This window comes from Peromyscus californicus, unplaced genomic scaffold, assembly GCF_007827085.1.
Source record: "Peromyscus californicus insignis strain IS unplaced genomic scaffold, ASM782708v3 Scaffold_3__1_contigs__length_106647218, whole genome shotgun sequence".
Taxonomy (NCBI): Eukaryota; Metazoa; Chordata; class Mammalia; order Rodentia; family Cricetidae; genus Peromyscus; species Peromyscus californicus.
In genome coordinates, this window is record NW_026294551.1 from 15,193,462 (window position 1) to 15,211,621 (window position 18,160).

Genomic DNA, 18,160 nt, shown 5'->3' on the forward strand with positions numbered 1-18,160 from the left:
TTTACTGGATGAACTATCACTCTAGCCTGAAAATTGCAATTTTTAAGGCCCATACAAGTTTTATCATCTACACCTTCTGAATCTCTATGAAATAGCATAGGATTCTTAAAAAAAACAAAACAAAACGAAAAACCTTTCAGGCCAGGCAGTGGTGGCACAGGCCTTTAATCCCAGCACTCAGGAGGGAGAGGCAATCAGATCTCTGTGAGTTTGAGGCCAGCCTGGTTTATAAAGCAAGTTCCAGGACAGCCAGGGCTGTTACACAGAGAAACCCTGTTTTGAAAAACAAACAAACAACAACAAAAAACTTTCAGAGAACCTGGCTTGTTGGTCCATGCCTAATTAATCAGCACTCAGAAGGCAGAGGTGTGTATCTCTGTGAATTCAAGGCCATCCTGATCTATGTAGCGAGTTACAGGTCATCCAGAGTTAAATAGTGAGATCCTGTCTAAAAAAATACAAAACAAAACAGATGATTATATGTCCACACTACCTATAACCTCATTTCCATCTCTCTCTATATACAAAGATATATGTATATTCCTATCTATCTGTCTAGCTATAGATAGATGGATATATATTTGAGGTGTTGAGGGTATTTTGCCATTTTAAATTTTGTTTCTACTTTAAACTCACTACTGGTCATGTTATATTTATGGGTAGTTAATATTTTCCAAGATTTTTATTGAAGCACAGTAAAGAAAGATCTGTTATATATGGACATTGGCATGGATTCAGTTGAGAACCATTAACATAACCAACAGTGGCTATGCATGGTGGCACATATCTCATACATATACACATACATAGGCAGAGAGAGAAAAATATTTGAAAATATACAGCCTAATGTTGGAGATGTAGCTCAGTGAAACAATGCTTACCTAGCATATATAAGGCCCTGGGTTTGATTATATATATGTGTGTGTGTATACACATATGTGGAAGTATATATATACACACACATATGCACATGTGGGCTAAAACATGTCTACAGTAGAAAATAAAGAAGGCTGGGGATGTAGCTCAATGGTAGAATGTCTGCAGGCAGAAGGCCCTAGATCAGTCCCCAGCATGACAGCAGCTACAAAAAGAAATCACGAAGTTGTGATATAGTTGCACCCATGCACAAGAATTCTAACTGTAAAAGTTGGGACTGAGCTGGGCAGTGGTGGCACACACCTTTAATCCCAGCACTCAGGAGGCAGAGGCAGGTGGATCTCTGAGTTCTAGGCCACTGGTCTACAAAGGGAGTTCCAGGACAGCCAAAGATAAATAGAGAAACCTTGTTTTGAAAAACTTACAGAAAAAAAAAAAAGTTGGACTGTGACAGGTGCATTCTGTTGGTTCCTCAGACATCACAAAGGTTTGCTGTTGACAACAGAAGAAAAAAGGAGCTAGAGGTTGAATTTTTTTTTTAATATATATGTATGAGTTTTTTTGTCCGCATGTATGTGTGTGCACCATGTGCATGCCTGGTGCCCAAGAAGGCCAGAAAAGGGGCTGGAGAGATGGCTCAGTGGTTAAGAGCACTGGCTGCTCTTCCAAAGGTTCTGAGTTCAATTCCCAGCAACCACATGGTGGCTCACAACCATCTACAATGAGATCTGATGCCCTCTTCTGGTCTGCAGGCATATATGCAGGCAGAACACTGTATACATAATAAATAAATAAATCTTAAAAAAGAAGAAGAAGAAGGCGAAGAAGAAGAAGAAGAAGAAGAAGGCCAGAAAAGGATATCAGATCCCTTGTAAAGTGACTACTGACATTGAATTCAGGTCCTCTGGTGGTCTTACCTGCTGAGACATCGCTCCAACTCCTAGATTGAATGTAGCTCTAGTGGAGTCTGAGACAAAGGAGTGGTATGAGCTAACATACATATTAAAAGAATCACCTGCAGAAGCATACACGCACGCAGGAACACTTGAGAACAAACACGCAGAATGAGCTGGGATGTGGCTCACTTGTAGAATGATCTTTTTTTTCAAGAATGATTTTTTTAGTATTCATGGATTCCATTCCCAGCATACTGATCACACACACACACACACACACCCCAAAAACCAAAAACTCAGTCTGGATGCTGTGTGCTCACTAAGTTTGGGCAGAAGTTGGGAGACTAGTTGCAAAGTTTTTACAATAGCCCGAAAGGAAAATTATTGTAATAGGCATTGGGGGCAGCAGTGGAAGTGTCGAGAAGTGGCTGGATTCTGGATATAGTCTGAAGATGGAGCCGAGTTTGCTGATGGGTGACAGAATAGGAGTTAAACATGTCAGCAAGGTTTTTGGTCAGAGTGTCTGGTTGGGTGGAAGCACCATGTCTCAGGAAGCAGCAAATCAGGGAGAATTGAGGCAGGATGGAAAGAGGAATATCATCATTTTTGGATGCACATAGGGTGTTTATTGGCTGGCCAAGGGACAGTGTTAAGGTGCGCATGAGAGCTGATAATGGTGGCACATGCCTTTGATCCCAGCACTCAGGAGGCAGAGGCAGGAAGATCTCAGTGAGTTCGAGGCTGGCCTGACCTACAAAGTGAGTTCCAGGACAGCTACTGTTACACACAGAGAAATCCCGTCTCGAAAAACCAAAAAGAAAAAAGAAAAAAAAAAAGAAATTATGTGTATGAGTTTTACCTTCATGTATGTCTGTGTATCACGTGTGAGCCTGACGCCCAAGGAGGCTAGAAGAGGACATCAGTTCTCTTGAGTCTGGAGTAACAGGTGATTGTGAGCTGCCATGTGGGTGCTGGGAATTGAACCCAGGTCCTCTGGAAGAGCAGTCAGTGCTCTTAACTGCTGAGCCATCTGTTCAGCTCCTAACCTGGGGTTTTGATATAACTTATTACATTCTCTTTCTGTCTTTCACAAAATGCCTGGTACATGCTATGTAAACATACTACCATTGAGCTACATTCCCAGCCCTCCTGTATACTGATTGCTTGCTTGTTTTTTTTGCTCTTTGGGTCCCCACCCCCAAAGACAGGGTTTCTCTGTGTAGCTCTGGCTGCCATGAACTTGCTCTGTAGACCAAGCTCGCCTCAACTCAGATTCCCCTGCCTCTGCCTCCCAAGTGCTGGGACTCAACCTGCTTGCTTGTTTCTTAAGACAGGGATCTCACACAGCCCAGGTTGGAATTCACAGTATCACTAATCCATATGTCCCAAGACCCCGGGTTGGGATTGTCTTCGCCAAATAATGCCACAGTAATAGATTTTATATGTCTGAAATGAGGAGCCAATGACAACCTGTACAGTGGTACCCACCCCATCCCCCCAGACAGGGTTTCTCATGTAGCAGTACTGGAACTCGCTCTGTAGACCACGCTGGCCTCGAACTGACAGAGATCCACCTGCCTCTTTCTCCCGAGTGCTGGGATTAAAGGCATGTGCCCCCACCACCCGGCTGTACGATGGTCTTTTATTGTTGTTACTTAGGTGTTATGGGTATTTTTCTGGATGTGTCTATGCACTAGGTTTGCCTGGTGCCCACTGAGGCCTAAGGAGAGTGGGTGTTGGCTCCCCTGGAACTGGAGTTACAGACAGTTGTGAGCCTCCATGTAGGTCCTGGGAATTGAACCTGGGTCCTCTGGAAGAACAGCCAGTGTTTTTGGTTTTTTTTTTTTTTTTGGCTTTTGAAGACAGCGTTTCTCTGTGTAGCTCTGACTGTCCTGGAACTCACTCTATAGACCAGGCTGGCCTCGAATTCACAGAGATCCGCCTGCCTCTGCCTCCCAAGTGCTGGGACCAAAGGTGTGCACCACCACTGCCCAGCAACAGCCAGTGTTCTTAATTGCTGAGCCATCTCTCCAGCTCTGTGTTTTTATTAAGAAAGGGTTTAGCATTTGCTTACTGACAAACAAAAGGGAGCCCAGGGCCTCAGATCTGTATAAACACAGTTGTACTTTATATTCTCCTCAGTTGTTGGAGCCAAGCAATTACTATTTTAATAAAACAAAGATGTGGCGGGGCAGTGGTGGCACGCACCTCTAATCCAGCTGGGAGGCCAGCTTGGTTTACAGAGTGGGTTCCAGGACAGCCAGGGCTACATAGAGAAACCCTGTCTTGGAAAAAAAAGAAAAAAAAAAAAAGAGTTCCTCATTTGAAAAATATTTAAATGATTTTGGGGTAGGGTCATAGCTCAGTGATTAAGCACTTGCCTTGTAAGGCCTGGGCACTGAAGGAAAAAATTGAATAAATAGGTCAGAGAGGGGCTGAGAGATAAGAAAGTTAGTAAAGTGTTTTCTGAGAAAGCATGATCCTCAGAAAGTTGATCCTCAGAACCCACGTGCTGGTGTGGCTGCTTGGGTTTGCATCCCCGTGCAAAAAGATGGAGACAGCTCCCTGGAGCTCTCTGGCTAGCTAACTTAGTCTAACCTAGTCTAGGCAGTGAGCACTAGGTCCCAGTGAGAGAGACTCTGCCTCACAAAACGAGCTGGACCACTCCTAAAGAACTACACCCAAGCTCGAGCCCTGGCCTCCTTATGCATGAGCATGCGCACACATGTGCCTCCTCCCACCATGAACAGGCGGCCATACACACCGGTAAGAGGGATTCTACATTAGAGATGTAAATACTCTCTGTTTGAGGAGACGGGTCTTAATGCATCCTCCTGAGCATGAGCTGGGCTGGAGGACGGAATAAGGCATGGAAAGAAAGAGAAAACAGTTATCTTTACAGTGGAAAAATCATCAAGGGTGAGGTTATAAGCAGAAGGGCCTTTATCAAGGGTTACTTTGGTTGGAATCCCGCCCTGCCCCACCCCTACCCCCAGACAGGGTTTCTCTGTGTAGTTTTGGTGCCTGTCCTGGATCTCTCTCTCTCTGTAGACCAGGCTGGCCTCAAACTCACAGAGATCCGCCTGGCTCTGCCTCCCAAGTTCTGGGATTAAAGGCTACCATCACCTGAGTTACTTTGGTAATACAAAATAAAATGGCAACGACAACAGAGCTATCCTCTTTTTTCATTAATTATTTATTTATTTTGGGGACAGGGTCTCACCGTGTAGCTCTGGCTGAACTGGACCTTGCTTTATAGACTATGCCTCGAACTAACAGAGATCCGCCAGCCTCTGCCTCCCAAGTGCTGGGATTCAAGGTGTTCACCATTACTCCCAGGAAGATGTTTTAAAAAATATTATTATTGGGGCTGGAGAGATGGCTCAGTGGTTAAGAGCACCGACTGCTCTTCCAGAGGTCCTGAGTTCAGTTCCCAGTAACCACGTGGTGACTCACAACCACTTGTAATGAAATCTGGTGCCCTCTTCTGGCCTGCAGGGACACATGCAAGCAGAATACTGTATACATAATGAATAAATTAAAAAATTATTATTATGGATGTATATATATATATATGTGTGTGTGTGTGTGTGTGTGTGTGTGTGTGTGTGTGTGTTTATGTCTTTTCCATGAGTGTTTGTATGTCCTCAGAGGCCAGAAGAGGATGTTAGATGCCCTGCAACTGGAGATACACAGTTGGGAGCTGCCTGATGTAGGGGCTAAGAACTGAGCTTGCCTGGGTCCAGCCTCAGTTCGGGTTCAGTTCCTGAAACAGAGAAGGGGTGTTGGCGCATGGAAGAAATCTGACCATAAGTGGATTGCATTCAAGTGGCCCCAAATAGCTCGAGCTGTCTTTATTTATACTTTAACAGGGTTTTTTCATTGAGGCTTATATGAACAGTTTTATTATTGGCTCCTATTTTTTGACTTTTAAGAAATAAATTATATTTTAAGGAATACATTGTGATCATTATAAAAGTCCCAATTGTTCCCCTTTATGCTTCCCCAAATACACTTTCCCACCCCTGCATAACCTTACTCTAGTCACAGAGGTCAGCATTTTTGCAGCTTAACTAGATATCAAGCCAGACACATCCTGCTCTGCAGCACTAATGTCAGCTGGCAGCACTTGTGGTTACAAAGTTAAAAAGTAATAGACATGGGTACAATGCTTTAAGGACAATATTCAAACCTAGACAATTCTTTCACGTCTGCAAGATATGCTTTTATACAATTCCCTTTTCTACAAGAGGGCCCCATGTCTCAGTCTCTCAGTAAAAGGCAGACTTTGGTAAGGCACTCTTTTCTCATCTCACTATACCGTACTTCTTCCACCAATATAAGCTCCTGCGTATGGTGAAGATGGATCTGTCCATCCTATATTTTTCATTGTATTTTTTCCTCTTGGAGCATACCAGATCCTACCATTGATTCTATATGCTTGGCGTCCAGGGAAGTTTCTCTAAACAGTTGGCACTATGTGTATTCCTGAGGCTTCCCCCTATGCATGCCTTACTCTCCCTTCCAGAATTGAGACATGGTTAATGTTCTAAGTGTTGTTTTCTCATATGTACCTATTACTTCCTGCCACTACCATTCATTGGGTCTCTTTCTCCACAAGGTGGTTCTGTCTACCTTTTCTTTTCTTTTCCTTTTTTTTCTTTCTTTTCTTTTCTTTTTTTTTTTTTTTTTTTTTTTTTTTTTTTTTTTTTTTTGGTTTTTTGAGACAGGGTTTCTCTGTGTAGCTTTGCGCCTTTCCTGGAACTCACTCTGTAGCCAAGGCTGGCCTCGAACTCACAGAGATCTGCCTGCCTCTGCCTCCCGAGTGCTGGGATTAAAGGCTTGCGCCACCACCTTCTAGCTGTCTACCTTTTCCTTAGGACAATTATGAAAGCAAGACCTGTTAATTTTTTTTTTAATTTATTTATTTATTATGTATGCAGAGTTCCGGCATGTATGCCTACACACCAGAAGAGGGCACCAGATCTCATCCTAGATGGTTGTGAGCCACCATGTGGTTGCTGGAAATTGAACTCAGGACCTCTGGAACAGCAGCCTGTGCTCTTAACCTTTGAGCCATCTCTCCAGCCCCCCCCTGTTAATTTTAACTGCCTCAATTGAGTCAGAAAAGTTCCCAGGATTAGGAATTGTAGTAATTCTAGATAAGAAATTTGAGAAGCATTAGCCCCCTGCTGATTTTAAAGGGAAAATATTCGAGAAAGAATAGAATTTCTGGGGGAAATTACAGCTGTTGCATGCATGATTGTAGAAGTGAAGTTCAAAACCGTCGAAGGAATCAGCAATATAACGAGGTCAAAAAGAGCCTGCAAGCTGCATGCATTCAGCAAAGTCCTACACTGCCCTGTGGTCCACTGGTCCTTGCCAAGTGAGAGACCATCCCCACCGGCTTTGCCTCCCTTGAGGAGATCCACTGGACAGGCTTTCACATACTGATCCGAGACTAGGTTGCAGGGCTTTTGACATGAAGTGGCACCTTCTAGAAGAGCAGCAAATGCTCTTCACCACTGAGTCATCTCTCCAGCCCACAAGGCCTATTTTTTTTTTTTTGTAAAAATTATCTTCTTCCTTCAATCCTTTCTCGTTCCCATTGCAGAGCTAGAAGAACTCAGGGCTTTGAGCATGAGTATTCTATTGAACTACACTCCAGCCCCCCCCACCCCCTCCCCCTCCCAGTTCTATTTGGATAAGCTGAAAGTCAGTCTCAATGAACCTTGGAGCAGGAGACATTGGCATATGACTGATGAATCTTACCCTGATTCCCCATCACCTCCACCCCAACACAGCCAAATGCTGGATGGGGGAGGGTTGGCACATTTAATAAGTGAAACCAAGAATGCTGTTAAATATCTTGCAGTGACTTCTACAATGAAGTATTGTCCGTCTGAAGTCAACATATGTGCTATCTTTACTTCCTCTGTGCCCTACACTCATTTTTATATGTGATGACTGATAACTGCAGATTTCCCATCATTAATGGAACCTTTTTACCAACCACTGCCATGATAGTATCACCCACCCTTCATTACCCTTAAGAGAAACAAAGGTATGACCGAGAATGGTGGCACACGCCTTCAATCCCAGCACTTGGGAGACTTGGGAGGCAGAGGCAGGTGGATCTCTGCGTTCAAGGCCATTCTGGTCTACAGAACGAATTTCAGGACAGCCACGGCTACAGAGAAACCCTGTTTCAAAAAACAAAAACAAAAACAAAACCAGAAAGGATACAGTTCTTGTCACGCAGTTGCTGGTGAAGGCAGGACTTGAAACATTTGCAAGCAATCACCCTTGAACAGTAGATGGCACTCTCCTCCCCTAAACTAAATGAGTTATGAATGAACTCTTCCTAACCCCAGAGCAAGAACCATAGTAATGAATACTAGCCAGCCCTAACGTCTGCCCAGATTGTTTATATCCCTCCTCTCTTCTTCATTCCCTGTCTAGTCCATATGTCCCCATATGTTTCTTGTAGTGTTATGTTAATACAGTCACCTCTGGTATTGTGTCCTAACCAATTCAGCATATTGCCATCAGCATCGCTTTCCATTATACACAGATGGTCAATGCTTGCCTTTAAAATGATGTCACAAGGCCTGGGATGGCATGAAGGATTCTCTGAGAAAGCAATGGGATGAGCAGAAGGATCAAAGCATAAAAGTGGAGGTCTTCAGCAGCCATCAGGATTAGGAAATACTATTAGGCTGACGTGGGAGAGACAGCCTCAGAGCCTGGACCCTCCTGCCATAACCAAAAGGCTTTCAAGGTGCTAGCATTAGCGCTGTGCTTGCACATTATTAGTGTGACTAGACAATAAAGAATCTGAGTAAAAGGGAAAGGAGAATCCACCACATCTCACCTTGCAACAGGAAGGAGGTGGGAGAGAGAAGAGTCAGCCAGCCATGCCTGGGGGTTCCTTGCCTGTTGATTCGCCCCCACCCCCGATCAGAAGTACACAGAAAACACTACTGTACTGAACACATGCAGATGTTTCCCCCGTCCTTATTCTCTGAACAATGCAGTATAACCACTATTTACATACTATGTACATTGCATTAGATAGTATAAGCAGTCTAGAGATAATTTAAAATACATGGGAAGATCTATGAAGGATATGCCACCTCAAAAGTGATTAAGTGCCACTCCACTAAGAGGGGGGAAAAGAGAAAGAAAAAGGAAAACAGCTTGAGTTTTTTTGTTTTTGTTTTTTGGTCTCACAGGCTTCCATTGTGTGATTCTTCAACACTACAGGGTCAGATTTAAATTCTCTACCTCGAAGGGCAGTGGTGGCGCATGCCTTTAATTCCAGCACTTGGGAGACAGAGGCAGGTAGATCTCCGAGTTCTGAAGCCAGGCTGGCTTATAGAGTGAGTTCTGGGACAGCCAGGACTACTCAGAGAAATCCCATTCTAAAAAAACAAAAACAAAAACAAAAACAAATTACCTCAAGGAATTTGGTTTAGCTTTAATTAGCTGCTGTAAGTATTTCTGAGCCAACTTGGGGAAGCATTTATCTAGAAAATATTATTTTTTTTAGCCAAAATATAAGCTAGACGTAGGGTGTCATTTTCCTAGCAGGCTGGATCACATTTCCTGAACTCTAAACTCGGTTGGGCCATCTGGACAACTTTAGCCACAGTCTATTCTTATTACATTGCTTAGTGACTTATTGATTATAATTTAAAAAATAGTATATCATTGAGGCCTGCCTAATCTACATTGCCCAATGTAAGCTCTTTGAGTAGATGTGGGTCACCACATCTCACAAGCACACACACATATATACATATCTAGGTATATATATTCAAGAACCAGTGATGCTTACAGGTTATTCTCCTATGGGCAACGGATGCAGCTTTTTTTTTTTCATTTTTAGAAAAACAAGCTTAAAAAAAATGAATACCAGACAAATGAAACCCAGACTTCAGCAGTTACATGCTGCTTCCTGAGTAACTAAAGAATGTGCTTCTTGTGGTTAAAATGAGAGATCTGTTTAATATGGATGAAATGCCAACACCCAAGGCATTTTTATTGACATTTCACTGTGACTTTTTGAACTTAGGAGTGCTGACATGAAAACCCATTCTTTCTGCTCTGGGAAGCCTGCAGTAGGATTGCAGAGCCAGGGTGCAAGAGCATGATGACAGGGTCTCTCTCTCTCTCTCTCTCTCTCTCTCTCTCTCTCTCTCTCTCTCTCTCTCTCTCTCTGTGTGTGTGTGTGTGTGTGTGTGTGTGTGTGTGTACTTTGTTTTCACCCACACTGCTGGATGATTCCGTCTCGAGAACATGTTAGAAAAACACATTCTCAAAACCATCACTTCTCTTGCTCAGGCCTTGTTACCCTGTCAGAGAGAAAAATGTTCGCAATGGGCATTTGTAAAGACACCCCCCCCCCCCCCCCAAGTCAAGCGACACTTGTGCACTTTGGAAACAGAGCGTTTCCAGAGCAACTAAGCAGAGAGCCCTGTGGCACCCCGGGTACATTTGAAAACAGATCTCAGTGTTTTAGGAGTCCAGGATAGCCCCTCTTTGCGATCCTCCCCGGCGCTCGCTGCTCTGGGTTCCGGGACAGCCCTGGCGTCTGGCAGCAGACAAGGAGAGACATGCTGTTTTGTTTAAATCCTCCACATTCTTTGCCATTTCCCCATTGGCCGGATGGGGCTACCCTCCCCGCCGCGGCCGCTGCTGATGTCAGCCTGGTCGCGCTCGCTCCTCCCGCACCCACCTCCCGGCCCCAGGCACACTGCAGCTCCGCGCGGTCTCTCCAGACGCGGCGAGGTAGCTGCAAACTCACGGGCACGCACGGCGCTCGCAGAGCCGAGGGACTCGGGGGAGGGGACGCGCGCAAGGCGCTGGCAGCCACCCTCCGAGGTTGGAGACACCCGGGGCCCAGAGCAGGGGAGAGCCCTGGCGGCCACGGCTTCCCTTTTCTTTCCCAGCTGAGCTCTGGAGAGACTCGGGGACTAGCCCTAAAAAAGAGCAGGAAATCTTGTTTACCGCCCGGGGAGAGGAGACCAGCGAGCCTTTGTTTGGAAAGTCAGCATCGCCGGCTCCCGCGGCAATGTGTTCCTGGTGACATTAGCCCAGGGTAGACGGGTCGGAGGAAAAGGGGGCTCGCAAGGTTCAGCTCTGCTTTCGGACGAGGATCGAGAGGGTGACTTTTGTGCATTTGTTTGAATTTGTGGAAATCTTTCCCCCTTTTCTCTTGCCCGCTGCCGGGCATGTCCTGATCTGGTGGCCGCGCCTACCAGTCCGGGGCTGTCGATCGGAGCTGTCTCCCGCGGGTCTCCCTCCCTCAGTCCCTGACTTTGCAATACCGGGAGGGCTGATCTCCGCGAGGAAGGAGGCGGAGGAGTCACAGACACCGGGATTCGAAGCTTGACATGCTCCGGGGCGGACCGGAGGCAGCCAGGAGCTGAGCGCACCGCCGGGGCTGCTTCGCTTGCCGGCTCCCAGTGCCCTTGCCTTCCACTGGGCGCCAACCTTGCTCATCTGTTGGGACGCCCCCTTCTTCCCCGCGGTCCGCGGCCGGCAGGACCATGCTGCTGAAGGAGTACCGAATCTGCATGCCGCTCACCGTGGACGAGGTAGGCACCGCGCCGGGCCTCGCCCGCCCCTGGTCTCCAGCCGCCACCACTCGGCCGGCGGGTCCACTGCGTGCGGCTGGGAAATCCGGGTGCTACCCTGGCGCCCAAACCTAGAGGCTGGAGGGGAGGAGGCAGGGTATTCGCTGTTTCCACTCATCATCCCGACGGGGGAAAGGTGGCGTGGGGGTGAGGTGGGGGAGTCCAGGTGGGCTCTTCAGGGACATCTAGAATCAGATTACTGAGGACCACAATGCGTCACAGGGAGCTGCTGCGCCCCCTCCCTCCAATTAAGCAAATGCACAGAGAGAGTCCAACAAGAGCCCAAGCATGCTTTGCAGCTGTGGTGGTACCTACTGCCCCATGCCCCTTTTACAAGGTAGGCTTGCAGGGACAAATCCCGCGCGGGTGGGATCTGCAGACCAGAGTCCCGCCCGGGGGCACGTCGGAGGCCTGGAGAGATCCGTCTAGACCCCCGATTTCTTGTCGCCCCGGGTCTGGGCGCTGGCTCCTGCCCAGCCGAAGGATCCAGGCTCCCTCCGGGACCTGGCTTGTCCTTTGCTGACCGCCTGGCTCGGAAACTTTCTGCTTGTCTCGTTCCTTCCACGGCGGGGAGCGTGGTCGGAGGAAGAGCCCCAGTGGTGGGGCTTGTGGCGTGGCCACAGGAGGGCGCTCCAGCACGCCCGGCCAGGCTCTGGGTGTCCGGGCTACAGGGTGGGGGGCTCTCCGTTCAAGGGCTCGGCCTCCGCGCGCAGGTCAGCTTGCATTCTTCCGATCCCCCCCCCCCCGTCCCCCGCTCCCCCCCGCAATAGCGAGCTCCGCCATTCAGGAAACGGTGACTCAGTAAGGGTCACTCTGGCCCGGGCTTCCCTTTCGTTCCCCTTTCTCCTCTCCACCTTTTTGGATATTTCACAAATGCTTTGAGTCTGTCCAGGGACTCACAGCGAGAACATGAAGCCAATCAAGGCAATTTGAAACAGACTCGTGTGGGTTGGTGTGGCAACAAATGAAATCAGCGATCCACAACGTATTTGTATTTAAATCCGGTGCATTTAATCTATCAGACATGTGATCCACTCACTACTTTGTGAAAGAGCCTTGTGCTTTTGTGTTACTCGGGCTATGGCTGGCTCCCGGAGGCATGGGAGTGGGGGGGCGGGGGGGAGGGGGAAGCAATCTAACCTTTGGCAACTGGCGCCAGTGTTAAGGTGAGACCCTAGGACAATCCAAGGCAAGATCAAAGTAGCCTGAAGTTTACAAAACGACACTCCGACACTGGCTGCCAAAGAGGGAGAGCTCAACCATGCCCCTGCCTCCAGCCTTATCAACAAGCTTTGGAGTTTGCATGCATTTCAGGAGTGGCAGCCTTTTGAGCTGGCTTTTAAATTGTGGTAGCCGGGTGGTTGGGTGCCTCCTAACCTTATTAATGGAGAAGCAGCATACAGCTTTGTGGAGAATGAAGAAAGGCAAATGAATGGGATTGAACACACACACACACACACACACACACACACACACACACACACACCCTCCCCCTCCCTGGTGCTGGTGTTGGGTGGACAGGCTGTCTTCCACCTCCGGAGCTGGTGAACAGGACCAGGGCAACTTGGAGGTGTATGCATGCTTCCACTCAGTCTCCTGCTATGACTCTGGAGTGTGGGTTCTTGGGCAATGATGATATTTCGTGAAATGTTCAAATACTGTCAGAGATAATCAAGAAAAGAATCAGTTCTAGAATCTTCTTTTATGGAACTCACTGTCTAGACCAGACTGGCCTCAAACTCCCATTGATCTGCGTCTGCTGGGATTAAAGGTGTATGGCATCCCACCCAGACTTTCTTTCCTGCTAACATACATCTCTTTATCTTGGTTGGTATTCTTCTGGTGTTTTCTTAAGCACTCGGGCAGAGCATTTTCTCCCATATTTGTTTGTTTACGATTGAGTGGCATAGGTGGATGGCCTTTTCTTCCTTCTTTCCTTCCTACCTTCCTCCTTCCCTCCCTCCCTTCCTTGAGACAGTGTTCCTCTGTAGATTAGGCTGGCCTCAAGACTCAGAGAGCCACCTGACTCAGCTTCTCAAGTGCTGGATTAAAGGCATGCACTGCCACACCTGGCTAGGATGCCCTTTCTTAATTGGCCAACTAAGCTAGACTACCTGTAGGATAATTATAAATTATTTTACGTGTAACTCATTTAGACTAAAGTAAATATGATTCAGTTTTTGTGAGGTCATATTTTGATTTCTTAAACTTTTTTATTTTATTCTCTTTACAGTACAGGGGATTGAACACAACCTTGAGCATGGCAGGCAGGCATCCTGCCTCTGAGCTACATTCCTAGCCCGAGGTCACGTTGTGGAATTGTTCTCTATTTTGTCAGAGATGTAAATGGGGGCAGTTTAGACAGGAAGTCTCAAACAGAAAGAATTCAGATTGGCCAAATCACTTGATGGGTAAGGAAAGTAGATTTAGCTGGCCAGATGGCAGATACTTAGGAGTCCAAACTGGGGAGCACCCACAGTCTCCACCATCCCATGGTGGTGCCCCGCTGGCCTTCACACTCAGCACTGTGGAGGAACTTGAGTGTCTGGTTGGCTGCAGAAGATGGCTTACTGCAAATGAAATACTCTGGTAACTGAACTGTTGCTTCAACTTCTGGCTCCTTTGGACTTGATGCAACCTGTGTGGACCTTCTGCGGCTTGTTCCTGATTAACTTCAGCTGTTCATTAGCCGCACAAGCTGTGGTTTTGCCAAGGAAAGCAAATGCCTGGGATTTGGAGAGTCAGTGTCTGGTCTTTGTCCCCTTTCCTTATCCCCTGACCCCACTTGACCTCAGGCTGCTGGTGGGGAGTTAGGGGTTACCAGGTATAGGTGTTGTGGCTGGGGTTAGTAACCCCAGCAATTGGGAGACGGAGGCAAGAGGCTGGAGAGAGTTTGGAGAGTTTAAAGTCATCCTCAGCTGTATAATAAGTTTGAAGTCAGTAATGAACCTCTGTCCTTGCCGCCACCCCCCCCCCCCCCCAAAAAAAAGGTTAAATGCTGTTGTTCCGGGCCACACCACTAGTTAATAGCAGATTGAGGAGGAACACGCTGGTAATGTCATTATTTGTTTTTCCTAACGCTGCTCTTTGCAGTGTTTAATCCAGGAAAAGGAAAATCATTTCTTGAAAACATAAAGTCAGCACTCTCCTCGAAATAAAAAACCAGGGGCCGTTGAAATGTTACAGATAGTATTGACTTCTACTCGCGGTCCAGTCTTGTTTTAACACATAAAATGTTCCTCAGTTCCAGGAAAGAGAACAGCTCCAAGAGACTGAAAACAAAGCTGAGCTCCAGTCTAGGGCAGGGTTAATGGTGTGTTTATGTGTATTCCAGTGGAAGAAAGCTGGCCTAGCAAGATTGAAACCCTGGGCTTGTCCCCAGTGTTTTACACACACACACACACACACACACACACACACACACACACACACACAGAGAGAGAGAGAGAGAGAGAGAGAGAGAGAGAGAGAGAGAGAGAGAGAGGTTCAGAATAAGGAATTTAGGAAGTAAGATTCCATGGATTCATTGTGATTGTGTATGTGCTGGTGGTATACATGTTGAAGCCAGAGGACAACCTTGGGTGTCCTTCCTCAGACCTCAGCTCATCTTTTATTTATTTTTTTCTAGATAATAAGGCCCCTTTCACTGGCCTAGAACCCCTTGCCAAGTCAGCTAGGCTGGCTGGCCAGCGAGCCCCAGCGATCTGCCTCCCCAGTGTTGGGATTACAAGCAAGTCACCGTGTTGTGCTTTTCCTCCTCCTCTTCCTCCTCCCCGGCCAAGGGTGTGGAGACTGGACTCAGCACTTCACCACGTGACTGACAGAACTCTCCCTAGCCCTCCATGATCAAGCAAACATTACATTTATTTATTTGTGCATGTGTATGCTTGGAGGTCAGGATAACTTGTAAGAGTGGGTTCTCTCCTTATCCCAAGTGGGTCCTGGGGGTAGAGCTCAGGTCACCAGGCTTGGTGGCAAAGTACCTTTACTGGATGAGACAAAACCAGGACAAGAAACAAACCCCCAAAACGAACCAAACAAAAAAACTTCACTGACGTTAAATGCAGCCATCTTTGAACTAAACGTAAGCTTGGTGGGAAGTTATTGACTAGAGTCGGGGTGGGGCTGACAGCTGCTGTAATGAGGAAGATGTCTTCATCTGAATCATCTAGATTCTGGAATTTTAGACTTGGAAGTGCTACGTATTAGCGGCCTCTGTAGCCATGCCATTTTGTTTCCCAGATGACTCCAGGCCTGTAGAGGGCTCATCCAGTTGCCTGTCTCTTTGCTAAGGTGGGATTGGGCTTGGAACAAGGCTGCTGATTTCTGGTATGAATGTTTTTCATTGGAAGCTATAAGGGCTGCAGTTTCTCTCTCTCCGATTTCTGCTGCTAGCGTATGTTATCCCCAAGCCCCATGTAGCTATATAACAGGTACATGGGGCTTTCCCTAGTTGAAGGTAGCTTGGAGACTCAGACCTTGTATCTACCCAGGGGACACAGAAGTATAGTCCCTTTTAGAACCTACTGGAAGTGTGTCTAGTGCGAAAGAGTGTTTGCTCGATGTTCATGAAGCCTTATGATAAGTCCCTAGCACCTAAAAAAACAAACAAACAAAAAAAAAATCATTACCTCAGTGTGATGGTGCATGCCTATAATCCTAGCAAGAGGCAGACTGAGACTGGAGAATTAAGAGTTCCGAGAGATGGCTCAACAGTTAAGAGCACTTGCTGCTCTTGTAGAGGAGTCAGGTTTCATTCCCAGTACCCATATGGTTTTTCACAATCATCTATAACTCCAATACCATGAGATCCATCAATGCCTTCCTCTAGCCTCCGAGGGCACCAGACACACAGGTCATATGCATACATACATGCAGCAAAAAAACTCAATACACATTAAAAAAAAAAAACAGTTCAAGGTCAACCTGGACTCCTTGGTGAGGCTGTCTAAATAAATAAATTAATAAATAAGCAAATAAAAAGATAAGTATTGCTGGGCACACGCCTTTAATCCCAGCACTCGGGAGGCAGGTGGATCTCTGTGAGTTCAAGGCCAGCCTGGTCTATAGAGTGAGTTCCAGGACAGCCAAGGCTACACACACACACAAAAGAAAAAAATCTTGAAAAAAAAAAAAAAAAGATAAGTATCCCTCAGAGACTGAGCCCATCCTAAGAGAATGTAAGGTAGGTATCTTAGTTTTTGCTTTTAAAATAAAACAATAGACTATTTAAAACTATTTTTCTTTAAAAAAAATAATAATCCTGGCTGCCCTCACATTAATGAGTGTTCAGGTAGGGATTTATTTGTGGTCTTTAGGGATTTGCTGCACAATGAAGAAAAACAGAAACATCTCATCTCCTCATCAAGGAAAGAGGCAGAAAGAAGGGAGAGTGACAGCCGCGCACACAGGATGTCATTCTGTGCTCTGCTCTGGGGGACAGCTAGCACTCTACCCAGGATCCTCTAGCCCCAGGAGAGCTCCCCTGCTGATGTTTCTGAGAACAGACTTGGGAGCTGGGTGTGCCCCCACTGGAAGGGTGCAGATGGAGACGCTAGGGTTCGGGTCAGCTCCTCTCTCTCCTCCTCCCTCTCCACTGGAAACTGACAGGGTGCTTCTGCAAGCACCCCGCAGACCTTCTGAAGGAAAGGGTTTTAAGGCTGATGCTGTCATCTACTTTGTGTGGTGTACAAAGTGGTACCCTAGACTACGAAGGCTAAAGGCTCCTCAGAGGATGGAACACCTTTCTCTCCTCTCTCTCTCTCTCTCTCTCTCTCTCTCTCTCTCTCTCTCTCTTTAATCTTTTTAAGTTTTCTGACTGTTCCCAGTTGAGAGGACCTAGGCTAGGACCACAAGTCTGATTTCTGAGGGATCTAAGCAGCTTCCTTTGCCAATGTCATTCACAGACAGTGGACAGTGTTCCCGAAGCCACCCTGCTATCATGCAGAGCTGTAGACTCGCTCCTCAGTGGCATGGAGGGTTAATGGATAAGTGTAAGCTCTCACTACTAATGGAAGAGACGAGGAACAGATGCAGGCCCACCGGCAGGCCCGGGAAGTTGACTTTATGGGGAAAGGGACACTGCACCTTCCCCTGTCATTTAAGGGGACACCTGTCACTGGGAACAGATTCTGGACCTTGAAGAGATAAAAATGAATACTATTCTTAACCAAATGGAGTTGAAATGTGATAGGTTGGTTATTGGCTGTCACATTTGATAGAGAGACAGTAAGTAAGGTAGGAGTCAGAGATGGTTGTTAGGGTCTCAAACCCAGGGTCTTGGGCATGCTGGGCAGGTACTCTGCCCTCAGCCCTAAGGTTCTTTTTTTTTTTTTTTTCTTAAAAAAAAAAAAGACTTATTTATTTTCATTTTGTTTGTATGAATATTTTCCTGCCTGTGTGTGTGTGTGTCTAACACACGAGTGCAGTGACCATGGAGGCCAGAAGAGGGGGTTAGTGTTAGGCCGGAACTAGTGTTATAGGTGGTTGTGAGCCACCATGTGGGTGCTGGGATCCAAAGTGGGATCTCTTCACCTCTGAGCTTCTCTCAGCCCCACCCCTAAGGTTCTAAGAAGTAGTCTCAGAAACTGCATCGGATTGTATTAATTGATGATCAAAGGGTAGTGAGTGGAGCTTATTTCAGAAAGACTATTATTTCCAGGGAACAGAAGAATGCTTTGTGTGTGTACATAGTATCAAGCCATCAACATTTTGTTTGTTTAGTTTTGACATAAGGTCTTACTATGT

At 46.6% G+C, this 18,160-nt stretch overlaps 1 protein-coding gene across 1 annotated transcript in view; it reads left to right on the forward strand.

Annotated features, from left to right (window-relative positions):
- Window positions 1-11,390: 11,390 nt before the first annotated feature.
- Window positions 11,391-18,160, forward strand: part of Pitpnc1 (phosphatidylinositol transfer protein cytoplasmic 1) — a 287,375-nt gene continuing 280,605 nt past the window's right edge. The window contains exon 1 of the mRNA XM_052758830.1: window positions 11,391-11,750. Within this exon, the coding sequence (XP_052614790.1) occupies window positions 11,625-11,750 (126 nt within the window). The 5' untranslated portion in view covers window positions 11,391-11,624. The remainder of the gene's footprint in view (window positions 11,751-18,160) is intronic.